Source organism: Hydra viridissima, unplaced genomic scaffold, assembly GCF_058129835.1.
Source record: "Hydra viridissima isolate aposymbiotic clone 2 unplaced genomic scaffold, HvirCarnegie_v1 scaffold_20, whole genome shotgun sequence".
NCBI classification, from domain to species: Eukaryota; Metazoa; Cnidaria; class Hydrozoa; order Anthoathecata; family Hydridae; genus Hydra; species Hydra viridissima.
The window spans coordinates 311,085-333,927 of record NW_028324319.1 but is presented as its reverse complement, the minus strand read 5'-3'; the positions used below and the strand labels follow the sequence as shown (position 1 = coordinate 333,927).

Genomic DNA, 22,843 nt, shown 5'->3' with positions numbered 1-22,843 from the left:
TACATACATACACTCATGTATGTTTCTATATGTGTGTGTATATATATATATATATATATATATATATATATATATATATATATATATATATATATATATATATATATATAAATGTTTGTAAAACTTTGAAATATAATTAATTCTTTTTCTATACATTCATAACATATTTCATTTGTTGTTAAATCTTATTATAAAAAGACTTATGTGGAGATGGTGTGACTGGCTGTAAGTTTGATTATACTAGGCATTACATGTGATGACTACAACCAATTACTCAATTATCTTTTCTCTACCCGAAGAGGAAAATGTCAGAAACGAAACTTTTTAGAGTTCTTCTTAAAAAAAAAATTTCCATAGTTTGTGGGGTAAACCTAATCTGCCAGGTTGAAGAGAAAGTTCTCTGTCAGATCACCTTGGTTCACCAAGTTTTTGTAAGGATTGGTATTGCAGAAAAAGACTTTCACGAATCGATAAAAGGGTTGACTTGAGCCAACAAAGTCTCTCCTTTTTTTTTTTTTCAAGTTTGCTGTGAATTATTGCGTTGAGCGAGAATCACAAACTGTGGTTGATGGTTGAAGTTAAAGAGCAAATAAACTAAGAGAAAAATGTCCTAAAACTTCATCACAGATCTGAAATACAGCCTAAATTATTTTAATGCCTATTTCGCTTTAATATACTTGTTTTGTTTTATGAGATAAATAGATAATTGAGGATTTTAGTTATACATTTTAGCTTATTATAAATATGAAATTTTAACAAAAAAAAGGTACTTATAAGAGTATAAAATATTCACACGACGCCTTTCCCATAATGCAAAACTAACTAAATATTTGGCGCCAGTAATGCATTAAGAAATCGCACCACACTCGCTTAATATGACTTTTCCTTATTAAGTATTGACCTTAATACGAATTGGTATCAGACATTTGTTATTCAAATTAATAGTTCGCAGATTAATGGGCAGTTAATCGCATGCGCTCGCTTGAGCTAATGATTATCTAGTCCTTATTTCTAATGACCAGGTACTAAATATATTCTGCATATTAATTCATTTAAAATAATGACCAAATTGTTAAAATTATCAATTGAAAAAAATGCAATGTATAAAAGTAAAAATCTGAATAAAATAAATAAAATTGTTTTCTATTTATATTGAAAAACCATATTTTGGTTGGAACAAATGTGACACGAAGACGGAAAAGATAAATGGCGTTATTTTAAAAAAACCTAAAGATTTGAAAAATTGTAATTGGTAAAAAACCTCACTTATAACCATAAATGAATACTGACTTTTAAAAACAGCAATTTGAATAAAGAAAATTATTAGAATAAATCCTTGAATTGCTTCATCGCGAAAGAAATAAAATCGAATTTTTACGCAGTCTCTCTTCACCGCCTTTTAAATAAAACTACCACCTGACACGTGACACCCTAAACCGCTCAGCGCATTTTACACAGTCGCTTTTATTAAGAACATGTCCTTTTAAAAATATAAATGCGTAAAATGTGACGCAGCATAGCATGAGGTACACCTTCGTCATTGCAGCCATCATAGATTCCATTAAAACGTCTGAAAAAAGATTGAGATGAATTGAAGATGCAAAAATTATTTCTGACTTCAACTTTCTTGAACTTATAAACTATTTCTTTGTTTATATTTTTACATACCATATATTTTCACTGGTTTAAAATTTAAAAATTTATTATCTAATATAATTTATAATCTATAATAAAATTAATATATATTTTTAAAATATTTAATATACATATTTTTAAGGTTGATACAGTATATGGATGCATACAAAATTGAGTAAAGTTAAAAAAGTGTAGTTTTAGCGAAAATTTAAGAAAAATATAAGCAATTATCTGTTTTATTTTACTTTTTAAAAGAAAAAAAATTATGTTAAAAAGATTGTTTCCAAGCAATGAGCCTCGATTTCAACCATCGTTTGCGATTTCGTCTTAGTTTACACTTGGCCTACAATTAAAAAGAACCCTTGTTTGAGTTTGAGTTAAGTTAAAACACAGTCGAAAACCAATATCATTTGTAGAGAATTTTTCTTCAATTATCCCGTCTTGATGTACTTATAAAGGAATCATCAGAAATTATCTTGCAATTTTGCATTCCTTTATCTGCGCATGGATTTTCTTCGAGTTTTACAAAGACACGTCCCATGCAATGTCAAAGCGAATTAAATGTTCGATAAAAAGTTTAAGCAAAAAAAAATTTAGAAATTAAATTTTAGTTAATTAGAGTTTAAAAATAATTTCAATTTTCCTTACTCTCCATTACAACGCAATTTGAGATATGTAAATTTAAAAAAAAAAAAGAATTTAAATTACCTGTTCATCGTCGCAATTCTCTTGTGTGTGGCCAAAAGCTGAAATATTTTAAAAATTTCAATATTAAAGAACAACACACAAAAACGCGCCGGGAACAACGAAAGTTTTATCAAAACAAAGACGTCAAAATCACCCGGTAAGTCAATACCTTTGGTTTATTTTGTCGTTAGTGCGACAAGATAAACCAAAGATGAAATTGGGTGAAACCCGTTTGATTCGGTACACAGAGCGCAAGATATAAATAATCAAAATTTCACCACGTAGAAATTATATTATGTAACTTAAAAAGATTGCAAAAATTTCCCGGTTTCAATTAAAGAATTGATAAAAGCAAAGCTATAAATATTCAAGAAAAATGAAAGAGTTTTCGCAACTCACATTCACATATGACACAATATGGTCTTTCGTCTGTCCTTGATCCACGATGTTGTACGCCACCGTAACTGTCGTCGGTTTGTGTCGGACAATCTTCGGTGTCATGAACATCAAACACATCACAAATGTCACAAAACGGGCGCATGCGCATGTTCGGTTTTATCGGACTCCTTAAGAAATGAAAAAGTTTTTGATCAACTTTATACATTCTCTTTAAATACTTTAACGCCATTTTTATTTGTTATTGAGAGCGATTGTGGAGCTATCGCATATACTAACATCTCTATTTCAACCAAATACGAAGAAAGAGATGTATATGTAAATACATCAACATACTTACATTGTAATATTGTGGTTGCTATCATCGCTCAGCACGTCATCACCGTATGACAATATTTTAATCTTCTCTTCTTGGTCCTTATTTTTTTTCTGGTAACAAAAAACAAAAAAATTTTATAATGAAGTCTGAGAGAGAAATAGAAAAGATATCCTAACTTCGATCTGAGAGAGAAATAGAAAAATAAGAAAATAATTTGGGAGAAATAAGAGAGAAAAATATTTTGTTAAAGAAACCATTGATTACCTGCAAGTCTACGATAATTGAATTCAAAAATCCAATCTGTAATTAAAAAAAAAAAAGATAAATGAAATTTGCTTTTTGACAAAAACTCTTTTACCCATACAAAAAAAGTAAAAAAAAAAAAAAAAAAAAAAACCTCAGCTTCTTTTTCGGTTTTTGATTTCGTAACGTGTTCAAGAAGAACTCTTAGATCTTCTGAATGCTTTGATGAATCTGGAAAAAAATTAAGTATTTTAGCAGATAGCTATAAAATCACAACATCCAATCATAAGTGATTTCTTAAGCAATATTCTCTGGATGAACTTTGAACTCACCACATTTAGTTGCTGTGTTATCGTTTAACTTTGCTGTCAATGAAGCATTGGCTCCCTCAAGAACTTCAACCTTAAAAACAAAGATTTAAAAAAGATAATTCTTTTTTTAAATACAGCAAAACATCGAAGCTTAAAAAAAAAAACGAAAACTCAAAAATGATAATTACTCAGGAGTAAAAAAAAAACAAAAATTAATAAAGTGACTTGCATCTGTAAATTTGTAGATTTACAGATGCAAGTCACTGATGTGCTCAGTTGTGTGTTGACAAAGGTTTGGTACAATTCAGCAATAAAATTAAGATGGTAACGTTTGACTTATGTTGCTTTAATCTGCCAGCCTTAAAACTACCCATCTGATGAACGTTTAAACTAGGATGAGAAAAATATTTTAAACCTTTACTTTAATTGAACAATCTCTTACTTGTTTGCGCAAAGTTTCTATTTCATTTTCCACAGCAGCTGTTTTTTTATGACGGTCAGTATCTAATGCAGTTCGCAAAGTTTGTTCTCTTTCAAGAGCTTGTTTTAGCTGATCACGCAGCAGAACAGCTTCTTTTTTCTGCTCTGCTTCTTGTTCACACTTCTAATTTTTTTATTAAATCAATATAATTATTAACATTATTATAAATAACAATTAAAGTATACTAGAAAATACTGATTTTTCACAACTAGTTCCTTTAACTTATTATTGCCTGAGGAATGCAAAATTAAGTTTACCTTTAGCAAAATGCTTTACAAGAAATATTGTCTCAAGGAAATGAAAAATGATATAATCCACTCATTTTAAAAAAAAAAAAAAAAGAGAAGAATTGCAAAAATTTATTGTTTCTACCTGACATAAATCTGCTTGCAATTTATCTTGTTCTTTAACCAATTCAAGTTGCCTTCTTGTCATATCTTCATATTCTTTTTCTACTTTCTTTAGATTGTTATGAGCAATATTTAATTGTTCTTTCAAAGATTGACTAAAAGTAAGAAATTTCTAAGAGGTTAAGTTAAAATCAAATGAATAAACATAAAAGCAGAATCAATAAATTTCTTTAAAATTTATTTTTTGCGATTTTTTATATACAGGAGTGTGCAAAAGTTTATAAACACCGGGATTTTAATGGGATGTCTCTCAGTACTGCAATATTTTCTTTTTCAATTAGAAATATCTTAACAAAGCATGAAGAAAACATTTCTATAAAAGTTATGCTAATTTTTTTTGTTGACAAACAAATGCATAACTGCAAATGAGGCACATATAAATTAATGAATCGAGTATATACCTTTGTTTTGAATTACAGTTTATGTGCTGCTATGTAAAAAGACAATGAAAAGAAAACCAGAAGGCAAAAAAGATTAAATCAAAAAGATTAAGAAAGTGAAAAAGAAATGTGAAAGAGATGTTAAAGTATTGAAGTCAACAAACGAAAAATAGAGTTGTTTACGGCTTTGTTTGATATCTTTTAGAAGATTTAAAACCAGCTCACTTCCAGAAAGGTGCACTAAATTTTTAGACTCAAAACTACTTTAAGTCTGACTGATATTACTTCAAATCTTTGAAAACTTAGATAAAGCTTTAATTTATTTTGTGTTATGCATTTTAAGATATCATTTGAAAATGATTGATAGTTTATGTGAAGAATTTTCTAAAGTTAAGGGGGGCATTGGATGCTCAAAGTAACTTTTTAAAATCTAAGTTTTATCTGCAAAATTCCTACAAAGAGCTTTACTCAAACATTTGATACTACTTCTCCAGTTAGAAAGATGACATTAGAAAAACCAGACCAGCTAAAGATGCAAAGGAAGATATTGCCTTGTTTTAAGCTTTCAAAAATGGTTAAAAACTGGAAGAATTGGTGTGACATATAATGTGCTGGATCTAAGTGCAAAGAGAGAAAAAGCAAGAATGAAAACGAAACAGGTTTTTTTGATAAACATTTGATAAACAAAAAGAAAAATCAATGATGAAGATACATTTCCATTGGTTGGTTGTAGCAGTCACTCAGCTAAAGAATCTCTTGTCACTGAAATTCTTAAAAAGATCTTAAGGGAGCCGCAACTAGCGGGCAGGAGGATAGAACTTATTTGAAGACAGCAATGCTGTTGAGCAAGGAATCAAATTATGTTTAAAACAAACACAGTTATAAAATGTATTAAAAAACTCTGTTACATTACATATACCAAATGTTCAGTTCATTTTAGGACGAGGCAATACAAAACAAAATTTGAGAGGTTGTTGATACTTATTTAAAAATTATTGGTAACTTGAATAAGTAGCAGTTTTTTAACTTTGCATTCTCTGACTTGGTTCATTACAAAAACTAACTTTTTGTAAACTAACTTTTTGTACAACACCTGGATTATATGTAATAATGATTTATGCTATAGAAATAAAATATAGTTTTATTGATTTTAAAAAAAAAAAAAAAAAAAAAAAAAAAAAAAGGATTATGCAACATTTTTAACTGATACCAAATATCATTTTTGATGCAATATACCTCTACCTTCCTTACAGGTTTGATATTTTGTTATGGTTATAGTTTAGTGTAAAAATGCAAATTTACAAAAACTCAGAAACATCTCAAAATCCTTCTTTTTTTAAATAACACTTTTAACATGTTAAGGAAACATTTTTTATGAAATCAAAATTTTCAAACTTTTTTTTGTTTTAGCCGGCCCTACTGCTCATTTTCTATTGCACAATAGAACAATTAACATATATCAAGGGGTTACTATAATTTAAAAGTTCTTTTATCTTCAGCACTAATATCTATTTTATATAACCAAAATATTGAAATTTATAGTTACACTGTAGCAAGTACACAACAACCTATTAAAATGTCTGTCACTAAATTTGTAGCAAAGCCCTGACAAATCTCCACTGTCAAATTCATAGCAAACATTGAAGAATGTCAAGTTCACTTAGAACTTTTACCTAAAGATACTATAAGAACTTATAAGGCCAGTTATATGGAACATAAAAAAATCATGTAAAGGGAAGAAATTTGGAACTAATAAAACATACAGTTGGGCTTCAAGCATAATTGTAGATGAAGAACCATCTGTCATTTGCTTGCGAAGAAGTAGTAATTCTTCTTTATGAACTTTTGATGACTCAGAACATACTTGAGCCTAAAATGCAACAAAAATTTTAAAAAGGTTATTAACTTTTTTTTTTTAACAGTTTGTAATGCTTGAATATTTCTAAAGAATCAAAGAATTTTAAACATGCACTTAACCCTCCTTTTTGTCTTCAATCCTCTATTAATGTTTTCATATAATCTATTTTTACATTACATATTATACATTATTATACATTTGATATATAACAAATGTTAAGAATTTAGTAAGAGTCTTACTTCTTCCCTTAATTTTTTTGCCTCAGTAAAAAGTTTGCTTTTTTCACATTCTAGTATTTCTTTCTCTGCTTGTAAACTTTGCTTTGTTTGAGTTAACTCTTCCACTTTAATGCGTAACTCTTCGTTAAGCTTTAACAACGCATCCTGATTTTTTAAAGCTTCTTTGGTTTCTAACTTTGAGCAATTAATTTTAAGTTCCAAATCCTCATGTTGAGAACTTAATTTGTTCAGCTGGAAAAGGGTACTTTCATGAATATCTTCTGCTGCTTTTACCTTATGCTGTAAGCACTCAATCTCTGAAGTTAACCTTTGAATTTCATTGTCTTTAGAAATCAACAACTTCTTTGAATTGTCTAGTTCAATCTTAAAACAAAAAGTAAATTCAACAATTCACTGATGAAATAATTTTGAGATATTTATAACAAGAAAAACAAAAAGTTTCCATAACAACCAAAATGCGCTTCATAACTAACATTAAAATAAAACATCAAAAACACATAAGAAATTAAAAAACATACTGAATATACAGTACAGTAACAAGTATACAGTGGAAATGTGATTTCGTTAAAATAAAACTAGAAAAAATTAACTAGAAAATTTAAGTTTTATTGCTGAAAAAATGTGTTTTTAAAACCTGTATTCTTGAGCTAATGGTTCCTCCTTCTGTAATTTTCGTCCTAAGTCCTTCGCTCTCTTGTGTTAATAACGTTCTTTGTAAATGCTTTGATGTATTATCATCTTTTAAAGTACTTATATACTCCTTTGATTTCTGAAGCTCCTAAACAGAAGCTCCTCAATTGAAATTCTTGAGAAAAAAACAATCATAACATTCTCTTGATGAGAGAAAAACGGATAAGAAAATTGTAAACCTCTCTGAAATATTTTTTCTTACAATTTGCTCGTTTTTTAAACTTTGCTCAATTTCTTCATTCTTGGTTTTCAACTTTTTGAAGTGTTCTTCCTAAATAAGATGCTCTTTGATTAGGATTAACTTAACAGAAATAATTATTAGTTGAAAGCTTTAGACTTTGACACTACTGACAGAATTAAAGTTTACCATGATACTTATTGACTCTCTTAACTTCTTCACTTCCTCACTCTTCTCTTTTTCATAAACTTGTTTTTCTTTGATCACTTTATCCTATTAGAAATGTGTAAACTTAAAAAAAATTAAATACATTATTATTTATAAAACTATATTTTCATAAACATAAACTTAGGCAATGGATTCGTTTTATTTCTAAATACTTGATACAACAAAAATTTAAAAGCAACAAAATAATAATGATCAAGACCTGCATGTTTTTCATTTCCATAACTTGTTTATGATTCTCAGCAGTCATAGTTGCAAGTTTGTCTTGCAAACCAGCAATCTCTCTAGAAAATTGAATTAAAAAAATGTAAAGAAAATATAAAGAAAATGCAAAGAAAATGTAAATAAACCATTGTTAACCATGGTGATAACCAATTGGCAGCTAATAACTGAGTTATTGATAGAATTTTAAAATTATGTTTTTGCTGAATAGATTTTTAAATCAGACTTCATTAAGCTCCCACTGACCCATTTTTTAGCTGAATTTGTTGATTGTGGTACATAAGTTGTTGTGCATTGTCCCCAGAGTTCTTTGAAACCTTGAGGATTTCTTCTTCCTACCAACAATAGAAAAGTTTGGTTTTATAAGCATGACCAAAATGAGAATGCAATGCAACATAAAATAAGAAATTGAAAAAGTTGAAATAAATTGCAACTAATCTTCTACACACCAGCTTTTTTTTATCTTCAATGTGCTGGTCAATGCGGCATTCAGCAACTTCTAACCTTGCTTTTATATCTGAGTGAAACAGTTTCTGATACAAACCTTGTTACAAAAAAAGTCATAAAAGTATAAAAACTTGCATACTAAAAGAATCAAAAGTTACCCAAATGCTCTTTGCGAAGTGTTTCATTAGATGTAGTAACAGATTGAACCTCAATTCTTTTACTTTCCAACTCTTTGTTTAAATCTGTTTAATTTTTTTAAAAAAAAAATTAGTGCTTTAAGTTAAAATAAACTTAAAAAAAAACAAGGTGAAGCAAGGGACTAAGATAACAGATAGTTTCAAATTTTGAGCAAAAAATAAATAAAACAAAAAAAGTCACCATAAATTTGTTTATTAAGAGCTCCTTTTGATTCTAAGGTGATGCTTAGCTCCTCACGCTAAAAACAGGTACACTATAAATACACTATAAATACGCTATAAATACTTTTTCTTATTATTTACCATAAACCTATCCCATCAATATTAACATTTTTTATTACCAGTCATAAAAAGAAACTACAAAAGAATCTCTCAGTAATCATGAAAACATAAATGGAACTCTACTTGACTTACTAGCTGACCAACTTGGATTTCTAAACTAGAAACTTTTGCATCCTTTTCATTATTCATCGCATTGAGCTTCCCAATTTGATTTTCTAACAATTTTATATGATCTTTAAGCTCAGAATTCTGTTTCTCTCTCTCAAGAAGCCTGTTATCAAAATCCTGTTGCAACTTGTCCCTTTGCTTGTCAACTTCTAACATTGACATTTGCATGCTACGTAGTTCTTGAGACTGTCTCTTTAAGTTTGTAACCTCATTAACTAAAGATGTCTCATTTAACTAAAAAAAAGGAAATAGAAATATTTTATAAACTTTTTTCATTATAACCCAGGGCTGAGATTAAATAAACAGAGTTGAAGTTGTTAAAACAATAAAAGATAAAGTTGTTACTTTTGTAACTTGCAAAAGTTCTCGAAGTTTTTCAACTTCTTGGTTTTTTCCATGCAGTTGCATGTCTTTCTCATCCAGCTTAAATGTTTCTTCTTCGCACAAATGCTTACATTTTTCCAACTCAAACTGCAAGTTTTGCAACTCCTTTTCCTTTTCATTCAGTTTATTCTCAAGACCAATGACTTTGTCCAGTTCATAACACGTAGAAATCTATAGTAGGATGTTAATGTAACCAAAACAATTTTTGAAATAAACAAAGTTACCTTTAAAATACAAATATACAAACGATGCATAAACAAATATGTAAAAATATTCAAAGAACTACATGTTTAAAAAAATAAATACTTAAGTAAAATAACAATAAAATACCATAAATAAATGCATCAGTGATGAAAGTATTGATAGCATTGTTGTAAGCAAAATAAAATCACCTTTTTTTCATCAGCAACTACAGCGAGTTCTTCCAGCTGAAAACGCAAATCCTCAATTTTACTAAAATTCAGAATAAAGAAACAATTTTTACCACTTTAAGTAAATTTTTTTTTTCATTTTTTGCATTTAGAATTGGAACTAAGTGTAATTTTAATTCTGTTATTATTAATTTTCAAAAAACATGTAATGAACTTACTGCTTGTATTCATTCAACTCATTTTGCATCTCAAGCTTTTCCCTGTCATTTTGGCTCACTTGATTTTGTAAACGGAAAGTAGACTCTTGCTCATGAAGGATCTAAATTAAGGTTTTTGAAAGTCATTACAGAAATAATTTTATTAGTAAGTTATTATCTTAAAGAGCCAGCATCCTGCTCCAAATTCTATATGCATCACTGATAACCTGGGAGATTATTTGAAATAATCTCATCATTTTGTTTAGGTATAACTCTACATTTCAAAGTTAACATATTAAATAATTTTGGAAATAACCTTTGTAGATGTTTTTTCTTTATCTGCCTTTAGATTCTCCAGCTCATTTTCTTTGTTGTTAAGTTGACTCTTATAATTAAAAAGATTTAATTCAAAAAAGAGAAAAAAGTGTTCACAAACACATGAAACAAATAAAACACATGCATGCAATATTTACATAAAACAAAAAACAAAAAAGATTTTGACATTTTGTACAGACAAATTTTAAGTTCAGTTAAAAATCTTATTTGGATACAATTATATTTTTTACTTGTAAAGCAATTAACTTTTTCTCCAATTCTTTCATATGATCATTGTCAACAAAACTGGGTTCTAAATGTATTTTTTCAGGTGACATGTCCTTATTATTACTAAGGTTATTATACTCGACCAGGGGTTCAACATGATGATGCAGCATCTAAATTTTAATGCACATAGTTATTTAAATCAAAAAACATTTTTAAATTTTGAAAATGTAATTTAAAAAATATTTTTGTTCTTCATATTTATGTTAGTTTACATTTTGTTTATATTTATAAAATATTCAAAACACAATAAACTAAAAAATGTTAAAATGGGTGTTATTTGAATTGAGTCTGATACAGCCAGTGATAGAAATTTTGTTAAAACTGCTAATAATAAGTTAAATTTTAAATAAACGATTAAATACATTTACACTACAGTGATCAAGTTTCATAGGAACTGGATTTTTTTTAACTTTAAGTAGAATATTTTTATAACACGCACTTTTATAATATCTGTGGCAAAGAAAGCGTAAACAAGTTTGTAAACAATTTCATTAAAAAAAAAAGTTGAAAACTTTTTTCAAAGTGTCCTTTTTTAACTTTAAAAAAAACTTTAAAGTTAGAAAGAGAATTCTAAATATTCAAAAAAAAACAATGATGCAAGCAATTCAGTAAAAAAAAATGGACAGAATTTTTGTGTCCCTGATCTTTTTGGATGGACAGTTAAAAAGTTGGTAAGAAAGTTGGATGCATACCTCTATTGAATCATTTGGTGGAATTTTGCTTACTGCAGAGGTTGTGATTGGTTTGAGAGAAGATATTTTAAAATCTTTCTTTCCTTCATCCTGCTGTGGTATCATATTAGAACCTGACCAAATTTTTTCTTCTCCTGAAGACATTTTGTTAGAACTTGATTTAATCTTATGAACTTTTTGCAGTTGAGCAAATATTCCATGCTTTGGTTCACACTGAAAATATCTATTAAAAATGAAGAACTGAGCTAAAATAAGAGTTACTACTAGTTATAAAATCTAAAAGAAAATTTTATGTTTAAAAAAAAAGATTTATAAAACACAAACAAAAAGACAAAGAAGATTAATTTTAACTCATAACAAATGATGGAGTTATTTTTTTTTTAATTAGTTTTTTCTTTTTTTTTTTAACTGTAAAATATTAAAACTGCTTCTTCATGACAATTACAGGAATAGAAATTTCATTTTTAAACAGCAAAAGATGACAATGTTACTTTACAAAACCATATTTACCTTTTACTTTTTGTTTCACTGATTTTAGTTTCTTTTCTCTTATTATTAATAATAATCCAGGAAGCACGTTTAGAAACCTTTGGAAAGTCTGAGTTGTGCTCTGTTGTTGAACTCATTATAAGATTTCCTTATTTCCTTCAATAATTTACAAAACTTTATTTTACTTGTGTGATAATATCACTTGTAGAGATGATATGAAAAATTACAAGTTTTTCTCTCAGTTAAGCCTCCCTTCAATACAAGCCTTTGATATATTTATGTGTGATCAACAAATGAATAATGAAGATGATGATGAATAGATTAAGTAAAAGAATTTGTAAACAACATTTGAAAAAATATATATTTACTTAATTTAAATGTACACCAGTTGAAGAATATAAAATTATTTATTAAAGACTAGCAACAACTTCAATGTTATTTTATAGATTTAGCTTTCAATAATGAAGATATTTGAAATGATAAGATATTTAAAAATTTTGAAGCCTGCTTTTGAAATTTTTGAAATTTGCTTTTGAAAATTTTTTCCCACAGAAAATTTAAAATATATTATTATTGAAACATCACATACGTAGATTTTTATATAAATTATATTATTAAATCTCAAAATTTACCGAGTACCAGCTACAGCTCCATCATTTTTTCCATTTGGTTCTCTTAACTCTACACCACACCATGTGCCTTTTGCAAATCCTGTTAGTCCAATATACTGAAGGATACCCTCTTGAGTTCCAATACCCATTGATATTTCAACATGATCACCTATAACCAGGTTCCCCACAACATTTTCAGCATCAGAATCAATGCTATTTGTGATGTTTGTAGAAACAACGCTTGTTGTTTCAAAATCTTTTTCTGTAAGTTTTTCTAATTTTTCTTCTTTCACAAAAACACCTCTTAATGGTGGACATGAAAAATATCGAACACCAGCTACAGAACCATCATTTTTGCCAGAATCATCATCAAGAACCACCCCAGCCCAACACCCTTTAGCAAAACGGGTTTCCCCAATAAATAATAACTTTCCTTTCTTATTAGTACCCTTTATGCCTACATCATCCCCAATAGTAAAATTATCAGAAATACCACTTATTGCATTTCGAGTCCCTTTTGCAGCAATATTACGCTCTGATACTCGTTGCTCTGCTACTGTTTTTGGTGTAGACTTAGGATTAATTGGAACAATAGAACCTCTAGGTGTAGCAGGTGTGTTTATTTTGTTAGTAATAGTTGGTCTTCCTTTTATTTCAGAACTCTCTCTTTTAATAGCAGGTGCTGAATCAGGTTTCATTTGAGGTAAAGATATCTCTCTCTTAAACAATGGAAGCTTAGAGCCAGATACTTCTCTAAGATAACCAGGTTTCAAAGGAGTATCAGCTGGTGTTGCTGAACTTGGCCGCTCAAGGGTTTCATTTTTTAAACCTGGTTTAACTAACACTGTTGGAGTTTTCAGTCTTGAAGAGGGTGTAACACTACTCATTTTAGAAGTTTTATGTTTATCACTACTACCCCAAGGTAAGAAACTTCCTCGAGAACTGGGTCTGGAGGGTGAATTTTCAAATGGCCCAAGCAATCCACCTGATAACTGTCTAAATAAATAGATAAAATTATTATTAACTAAGCTAAGTTGTATGTTTATCTATTCAGCTTGTTACATATATTCATACAGTTGATTGTATTAAATGCAGTTTTAACACAAACACACTAAGGTATACTGTTATCAAGACAATAAAACTGAGCACAGAAATTTAAAAACCTTGATATTGAAAGTTTCCACATCTATTTCTTAAAGAATTAAACACAAAAAATGGAAAAGTATCACAAGTTTTTAACCATAAAAAGCTTTTCAAATAGCCTGACATCATCAGAACATCAGGATTTATTTATCAAGTTCAGTAGATCATTAAAAATCCTTGAAAATATTTTCTTGTTTCAACAAGAATGTAAACTCAAGGATTGTGTAAAGCATGGAAAGATGGTTGAAAATGTTCATGATTGCCCTTAAAATTTTGCCTTTAAACTCTTCAGATTTCAATCAATCAGCCTATTATGTGAAGGGGATTTTTAAGAAACTTTCTTTAAAGGCTCAAGTTAAAGCAATGGGTCATTCTGTTTTGGGATGTAGACAATGTAGCTCTCACATGGAAACTAAAAATGGCTTTATTGAAAAGCAATATTGAAAAGGTTCATTTTTATTCAAAAAACATTTCTCAAATGAAGTATTTATTACAATATTTATCTATGTTCTCAAATACCCTATATATTACATACAATGTAACATTTAGACCAGACTATTGAAGGAACTAATCTGACACAAGAATAGATCAACTGACTGATAGATTTTTAAGTTTGACTCTATAAATCACTTATTGTTTGTGGTCAAGCACATCATTCAATGAAAAAATTAAACTTCACAGCTTCTCCCATAATAAACTTTTAGATCTTTCTTACGGTGTTTTATCAAACCATCTTGTGTGTTCTATCAATATCTGATCAAAATTACTAATAAATTGATCAATAAAATAAAACACATATTAAATGCTTTAAACTATCTAAAGTAAGTATGATAAATAATTCTTATAACTAATAAACTTAGCATCCATGCTGCGTTTTTGTTTTTAATGCAAAAAGATTCACTGATTTATTTTGATATCTATGCATCTAACTACAACTGAAATTATAGTATATACACTAATATTCGCATGGTGTATTACAATCATCACTCAAGATTAATGTTACATAAGGGACGGGATAAAGATGTGAGGCTGATGAGGTTTAAAAAAGTTTTTATAACTTTGTATTTAATTCAATTTATTGTTATCTAGTCATCAGTTGTGAATGGGGACGTCCTTGATCTCAGTTAATTATTTTCGAATTCCGTAAGTTTATACAAAAAAATTAGATTCATTCTGTCTTGCGCTCCACTAATACACTGATTTATTTTGTCAAAGAATTTACAATGAACAAGCATAAAGCCTCATTTTGTTAGACTTGTAACAGCATTTTATGATGAAATCCTGACTAAATAATTAAATTAATTATAGTTATTTGTTAATATATTGTTTTAACTATTGTAGTAACATAAGATTGCAAAAATTCGTTACATCAGTTCATACAACAATAGTTGTTAAAATGCATACTTTATCTGAATAACAAAACGTTCAATTTTAATATGATGCTATGAAAAAAAATCTGTCTCACAAGGAATCGTATTTTAATAAAATGCTACGATAAAAAATCCGTCTCACACAGAATTGTATTTAACTCGATTTTATTTCAGTGATCATTTAGCTTATCAACAATTATGACGTCACCCTTTTAAAATTTCTGTTGACTTGTTGACTTATTGTGTTATGAAATTGCTGCGTTTGCGGAGATTTCCTGAATCCAATATAATTGACACATTTTTTGATATAAAAATTATTATCCACTAAAGTTTTAATTATATTCTTATATAGGGCAGCTACAGTCCTATAAATAGAAAATAAACACTTCATTAGAAAAAGTTCCTTTAAAAACATCATTTTTTTTTTTCTGAAATCCTTCATCCTTCCAAAACACGGACCAATAATTAATGAACATTAATTACAGATAGTAAACGCGTTAACTATCTGTGTCAATTTTACTTTCGTTCGTGTTTCGCTTTAGTTTTCTGTAAGCGTAAAAGTTTCTTTCCTTCCACTTTGATTGTTGTCGTATCGATTTTGTTCGATCGTCATCTTATCAATTTGGTTTGATTTCTCAATTTTTTAAGTTTGATATCTAACAGTTTTGAACCCGTTGAAATCAGAAATTTTGGAAAAAATACATTACAGAAAAATCAGTTTTTTCCGGAACTTCGTTAAGGTTAGAATTTAAGTTAGGGTGAAGTTAAGGAGGAACCAGTGCTGTCAAGTTTGACATGTTTATCTTTTAAACCACAAATTTATGTTCCAAAACATTAGCTAGTTGATACGGGTTTCTCGGGGTTAAAGTTTGTGCAGTTTAACAGAAGTTATTTATCATTTCTACATTGAAGTGCAATATCTTGGTATTGCACTTCAATGTAGAAGTATGATTTGTTTTACAGCGATCCTTCAGAGTTTATTAAATTTGAAAAACGTATCAACTTGTCCCGGTCTCCCTACTGTTTTTCCATTCTCGAAATATTCATTTTACCGAATCGTCAGGTTAGAATTATTTTGTTTTATCTCCAATTTTAAACGTTGGGAGAAAATGAATTGTTGATTTTACTAAGTAATGATTACTTTTAAAATGCATTTTATTTTTAAAATTATTTTTCTAAATAGTTTCTTTAGATACAAATTATTTGAATAAGTTGTTATTTCTTAAAAAAGTAATAGTAAAATTTTAAGTAATTTTTACTTACAGAAAAATTCAAAAACTTTCTTTCAACGTTTAAAATGGGAGATAGAACAAAATAATCCTAACCTGACGAAATATCATCGTTTATCATTAAATTTTTTTCTAATAAAATGGAAAGAAACACTTTTAAAGAAGGACTACTGGGGTCCAACTTCCTACGAAGTATGTTCAACTAATACTATATTGCCTAACATCACAAAGACAAATCGATTTGCTCGAAGATGACGAGGAATAATTGTTGATTGTAATCAAATGAGACTATTTTTACAAAAAAATCTTACGCATCTTGTTTAATCAAAACGTGTACAAAACAAGGTCTGATATAGTTTTTAAAGATACTCGACCTATTGGAAATAACTTATGAAAATTCGTATCAATTCTTCCTGAATAAGATTAAAACTTAAAAGATGGTCACAGATCAATATAAGATTACGCTCTTCCAAAACATAAAAATAGAAGCATGTAAGTCCTAAATTAATAACTTTGTAAATTAATGTTGTTGTAATAATGAACGGACGGACGAAGGTCCGTACTACCAAAGTTCTATCTATGACCCAAACGAACTCAAGTCACAAAAGAAGAAGCATCTTATCAATTTATCGAGGTTTTTGTTTGCGCTATTTTAAAGCAATATTTCTTTTTTTAAGAATGTAAAAAGTAGTTTTGATGGACTAATAATAATAACGCATATCTAAAATAAGAAAGTTACAACGAGTTACACTTAAATAAACCGATTCGGTGAACTGCGCTGTCCAGCCAGTGTGGCCTCTTTTTACATGCTCCGCACCACAAAAGTATTTTTGGTATTTTAAATATCCGTAACGGTACTTAAGCCTTTATCTGATGTTTAAATTTAGTTTTTGTTTTGACATAAAACATTCCAAAATGAATAATGCTTATAAATGGATTTAAAAATGGATTTGTAAAAAAAAAAAAAAAAAATTAAAGTGCTCGTTTTTTTTATAATACTTCAAAATGGCCCACAACAAACAAAACTCTGATCTGTAAGAATCATTAGAACTTTTTGAGCTAATCGGTTTTTTTAGCTACAAAAACGAGGGAAAAAATACCTGTAACTGCTATACTGCGGCATAGACTGCGTAGAAAGGTCACTTGCATCGCTCCCATCAGAACCGACACTACCTTGACGTCGTCGGGGCTGGGCATTTTTCACCTCTAACAAATGACGAATGTCGTTCTTGTGTTTAAGTCTAAAATATTCCATTTGTTTTTAAAGCCATTTGAAAAATAAAAGAGCATTTGTTTTACATTAAAAAAAATTTTGAAGCTCGAATAGCCGCGCACACTCATAAAATATTAATTTTTAGATAAAACGCACTTTGACCTGGCTTTGAAAGCGTTATGAAAACGCCAAATACATGTGCAACTTGCTATATATACGAATGCAAATTTTTTAAAAAAAAGTTCTATGAATTAACATTAATAATGTAAACTACAAGATAAACTTTGTAACTTTGTTTGTAAATTAGATTGAGAAGTATACACTAAAACTTTTTAAATGTCTTTGTTTATATATGGTTTCGCTAATTAAAATATTTTAAAAAAATAATAAAAATAAAAAGAACTTTTTTTTTCATCAATTAAATGAGACGAGTTTTTTTTTTTTTGTGTTTTTTTTTTTAATGCTAAATTTCCCGCTCCGAATGATTTGTAAAAAAAGGCGCGAATCGAGGTAAATTTTTATGACTCATCTTAGCAAAGCTCCATAAAAAATGATTTCAAAATCTATTCAACTTTCCCTAATTAAATTTTTTAGATAAATAGAAACGTTGAAAAATAATAACAAAAAAAAGTAGTAATAAAAACGTCGTTAGTAATTAAAAAAAATCAAAATTCGAACGAAGGAAAATAAAATTTAATTCAGAGAGATTTAATGATTACCTTTTCATCTCAGTCGAAGATCAAGACTAAAATAAAGAAAAAATAAGTTCTGAATTAAAAAAAAAATCTTAATGAAAAATTATCTGACCAAATGAGTTACTGAATGTAGGTTGCTGAACTAAAGTTCTGCACAAAATGGTGGAATTGTTACGATCGTTTCTCATTTTTTTAACACCATGTTTAACTGTTTAAAGACAACTGTGCAGTTGTCAGAGGAGACAACCCAGTTAAAATTAAGATTCACTAATGGTTTTTAGAAGATTAGGAAGTTCATACAAATTGTAAAAAGAACATGATTCATCTGCTATTGTCAAATTAGCAGAACAAACGACGTTTGAAAATTAAAATGTCCGTGTTAAGTTGGCGAGTGTGGCTAAATGCTTAAGCAGGATTTTTGTTGCGGCATTTTTTTTAAGGCCAGGGTGAGGGGGTTTAACTTAGTATAATCACGCTCAGCGAACAAATAAGTACTGAAGTACTTTTTTTTTTTTTTTTTTTATCTTACTTTTAAGGTCAGATGTTTAGCTACTGGGCAAAATTGAAGAATCAACGCAGCAAATTTAAAAATAAAGTCGGAAGCTTTTCAAAAGACCGACGTTTTTAAAAAGATTTCTTTTTAGCTAACCAGTCAAGAAAAACAGTCCAATGCACCGTTTACACAAACGATAAAGCACGATTTAACCATAATATTTTAATTCAAAGATAACGACCAGCGTTTTATCAATTGCACTTAACTGCGTGAAATTCTTTCTGCGTTTATACCGCGTTGATCAGAACCTGTGAATTTCATCGAATTCTTCCGTGAAACAAGTTTACAATAAAAATTTTACGTAAGTGAACAATTTTATCTCTTTTCAGTTGCAAATAGAAACCTTCTTGTTACGACATCACTGAATAAAGCACAGAATCAATACTCTTTTTTACGTATTCCGAAGAAAAATAAGACTGTATTTATAAACAGTGAAAAAAGGAAATAAAAAAAAAATGTACCAAGACACTTAGCTTGAATTTAAGAAAAGCGCATAATATTTTGATTTCTTTCTTTCTTTCTTTCTTTTTTTTTTTTTAACTTCTAAAATAGGATTAAAAAAAAAAAAAAAAAAAAAAAAACATCGTCTGCTCTTGTCTTGACGATTGGATTGAGTTATTTTGCGATTAGCGTTTTACGCAATCGCTACCTAAACGTTTTACGTAACGACAGCTTTTTCTTCTTAACAAAGAGCAGCTTATGATTTGTCTTAGGAGGTTCTTAATCTGATTCACAATCCAAAGCAGAAAGCAACAGTGTTGAATTTACCGAAAGAAAAGTCGCATTGGCAGCAAAAATATTGAGCAAGTACACCGTGTTTATTTTATTGCATTCGCAAAAATAACAAAATGAGCAGCGTTCTGAAATTTGAGTTAATCTGCAGTTTCTGTTAAATTCAAACTAAAAATTAAAGATTTTAAACAGCTTACATGAATACTTTTGTATCAAGACGGTTCCGACCCAATATGTATTACCAATTCTCTGTTGAGACAGCGTATACTTATTTAACCTAATAAAATATAGAAAAATTTATATACTCAGTTCATCATTTTAACTTCCACTCTAACAAGTAATAGAACTATGTACATATTACAGAATTAAAATTGTTCCGCGATTTTTATTCAAACAAGATAGTGTTAATATTGGAAATAGAACAATAACTCTTCAAAAAAAGTCGCCAGGCTTTGTATAACTAACGCGATGTAAACAGGACATTATGAGAATCAGCGTAGGAGAGAGCGCGTCACATAAATCATACAGCTCTTCATGAGAAAAGCCATTTTGTAAGGTTAACGTCACAAACGCTTAAATAAAATGGTTGACGCGATTACTTCACGTTTTTTTATATTTAGAACAATTTAACTTTCGAATTTTAAATGATGATAGGCTCTACATTTTGCTAGCTGCTTTTAAAACAGAGAAAATCTGGTGAACCTTGATTTAAAAATAGGAGTTCTCCCAACAGAGTAATTTTTTTCCGTTTACTTCAGGTAGTTGATTTTGCAGAGCCTAAGCTTTTTTTTTTATTACATAAGGAGAAATTATGACATTTTTTTAAAATTCATATTTAATAATTTCATTTCCTCTTTTCCTAATGTCTATTTGATACAAATAGATGGGATTTTGTAACTGTCACTTTGAGCATCAAGAGATCTCACTTGTTTTTGTGAAACGAGCATGGAGTACAGAGATGAATATGGAATACAGAGGGAATGCTAGTGATTTAAAGATTAAGTTTTTGTATTCATTTCTTGACTTCCGGGTTTCAAATCAAAAATTTAAGCTTGAAGCGGGATTTCAAAACAAGACCTCAGCGTTTGAACACAAAAATATTTCATTAAAACAATTTTTTCAAACTGATTTTTTTTTTTTTTTTTTTTTTTTTTGCTTTTCACATCATTGACTTTATATCGTAAAATGTTACCTCGAATACGAAGGGAGACCTAACTTAGAGTTTAAATGGGTGCTTCGTGTTTGTGACTAATTAAGAAAATTGGTAAATAGCGTTTTTTTATAAACATTAAAATTCGCCTTGAAGGCTTATAAACTGTGTTGCTTGGTATGAGGCAATCAGCATGAAAGAGTGTTGTTTAAGACAACAATTCTAGTGTTTTTTAAGATATAGGAGGTAAGCGTGGTCTTTTTATAATTTCTAGAAGAATGTAGACGTTTTTTGTAAGGTTTTTTCAAAGTTCTCGGAGAAACGCCTAAAAATCTACAGTTTACTGAGTTATTTCTAGAAGATTCTGCCAGACAATATTTGAAACTACTCAATTTTTATTTACATAATGAATTAAACTTAAAAAATCAAAATTTAAACACAGCAATAATTCTCTCAAAACAATTAAACTTCGTTTCTTTGTCAAAATCTTTTCCTTCGTGGTGCATTCATTTTCATTTTATTAATGTTTTTGTTTCTTTTGAAGCTTACGAACAGTTTTTCAGTGGAAGACTGGGTATCCATTTGTTTCACTGGCACGAATTCTTTAATGGCTGGTCACATTTTCCTCAATTTTAAAAAATATGTTTTTTAAAATTTTCTTTAGCAAGGTAGAAAAAAATGTGCTTGTCTGAAACTATCCGAAAGTGCTTTTAAAATCGAAAACCATCAGGTTAGAATTCATTTACCTTCACGCAAATAGGTGCTCTGCATCTAAATGAACCCTCCGTTTGAAAGTCTTCTACCAGAATATTTTCATTAATGCTAATACCTTTTTCCAGTGCAGTCCGCTCATCAGAATTAATATTACTTTGAAAATAATACCCACCCTTTCAAACCCAAACAGTTTCCAAAAACCTTAAATAAAAATCTATCTTTGAGTATCTTTTTCAACATATTCTCTTTTAATGAAAGATTTATAATGATCCTTTGCTTCATCTGCAACATTATTGTATTGACAATTGTAATGACAATTATAATGACAATTTTATGACAATTAATTTAGAAACTTTTATAATTTTATTGTTTGTATTTAAAAATAAATATATAATTTGCCTTTTGATAAAGCCTTAATTTACTTATTTTTGAAAAATAAAAAGGCCATCCCCAGCGCTAATGAGGAAGCCCTAATATAGATTTTTTTAAGCTTTTCTATAATTCCAGTTATTCCATTTGTTAGGATTATGCAAAAGCTTTGTCATTAAACTTCAATTTTAACTTAATTATGCAAATTAAAATATAATCACTATGCTGTGGTTACATGATTTGATTGAAAATTTTTTTTTGTTATTTAACATGGCTTTTTACTTTAAGTAAAGACAATTTATTATTGTTGAAATATTTTCTCTAAAACATTTGAATTAGAAAAGATTCTTTTAAGACATAGCATGCTTTATTTTGACAAAGCTATTAAAGCTACTGATGCAACTCGTTCTTTTTAAGGAATCAATGCTCTAGAAGCAAGAACTTATTAAAGTTGGCTTGCTTGGTTTAGCAGTAGATGCTACGACTTAGAAGACCAGAAATGCTCTGGAAGACCACAAGAAGCCAAAAGTACTAGACGTTTACATGAATTAAGAAAAGTTCAAAAAAAAGGAAAATGGGTTCTGTATGAGTTGAGCGAAACATGATTCAACGATTGAAAAATTTTGAATACGTTTAGTGGGGTATGAAAGGTTTATTTTATTTTGAGTTATCGGAAACTAAGCAAACTGTTAATGCTCAACGTTGCTCTCAACAATTTTGATGTTTGAATGAAGTAATCTTAGAAAAAAGAACTGGACGATGTCATGGTAAGCGATAAGTCATGTTTCATGACAACACTCATCCAAACGTTGCTATGGAAACACACAAAAATAACTTTTGAAATAGGCTGGAAGGTCATGCCAGATTCTGCTTATTCACCAGACTTAGCACCATCAGAGTAACATTTGTTTTGCTCACTTGAGCATTCTCCCGACCAGAAGTTAAAATCTCCTTGCATCT

The 22,843-nt window shown here is 28.9% G+C and overlaps 1 protein-coding gene across 7 annotated transcripts; it reads right to left on the bottom strand.

Moving 5' to 3' along the window:
• Positions 1-1,008: 1,008 nt before the first annotated feature.
• On the bottom strand, positions 1,009-19,992 carry LOC145180947 (uncharacterized). 7 transcript variants are annotated; one of them, XM_090075296.1, is made up of 30 exons: positions 19,848-19,992; positions 18,390-18,415; positions 17,558-17,698; positions 12,737-13,711; positions 11,616-11,838; positions 10,887-11,033; positions 10,637-10,705; positions 10,342-10,442; positions 10,145-10,205; positions 9,714-9,923; positions 9,333-9,602; positions 9,100-9,157; positions 8,880-8,963; positions 8,724-8,791; positions 8,521-8,609; positions 8,255-8,336; positions 8,017-8,100; positions 7,852-7,920; positions 7,594-7,737; positions 6,960-7,322; positions 6,626-6,732; positions 4,445-4,577; positions 4,034-4,195; positions 3,613-3,682; positions 3,435-3,511; positions 3,302-3,337; positions 3,059-3,147; positions 2,722-2,888; positions 2,344-2,381; positions 1,856-1,978 (listed from the first exon to the last, which is right to left on the bottom strand). In XM_090075296.1, exons 2-30 carry the CDS (start codon positions 18,395-18,397, stop codon positions 1,904-1,906), a joined length of 4,200 nt encoding a protein of 1,399 aa, XP_089931422.1. In that variant the 5' UTR covers positions 18,398-18,415; positions 19,848-19,992; the 3' UTR covers positions 1,856-1,903. The 7 variants fall into 7 exon arrangements, with proteins under 7 accessions (XP_089931424.1, XP_089931422.1, XP_089931423.1 ...); XM_090075297.1 differs by lacking the exon at positions 19,848-19,992 and adding an exon at positions 19,380-19,497; XM_090075298.1 differs by lacking the exons at positions 1,856-1,978; positions 18,390-18,415; positions 19,848-19,992 and adding an exon at positions 1,009-1,570 and having other exon boundaries at positions 17,558-17,782.
• Positions 19,993-22,843: the final 2,851 nt, after the last annotated feature.

Coding starts and splice junctions, on each gene's coding strand:
- LOC145180947 (XM_090075295.1), bottom strand. CDS start 17,712: ATGGAATATTTTAGACTTAAACACAAGAACGACATTCGTCATTTGTTA. Junction 10,706..10,886: donor AAAAGTTAATTGCTTTACAA/GTAAAAAATATA, acceptor TTTAATTATAAG/AGTCAACTTAACAACAAAGA. Junction 8,964..9,099: donor TCTTAATAAACAAATTTATG/GTGACTTTTTTT, acceptor AAAATTAAACAG/ATTTAAACAAAGAGTTGGAA.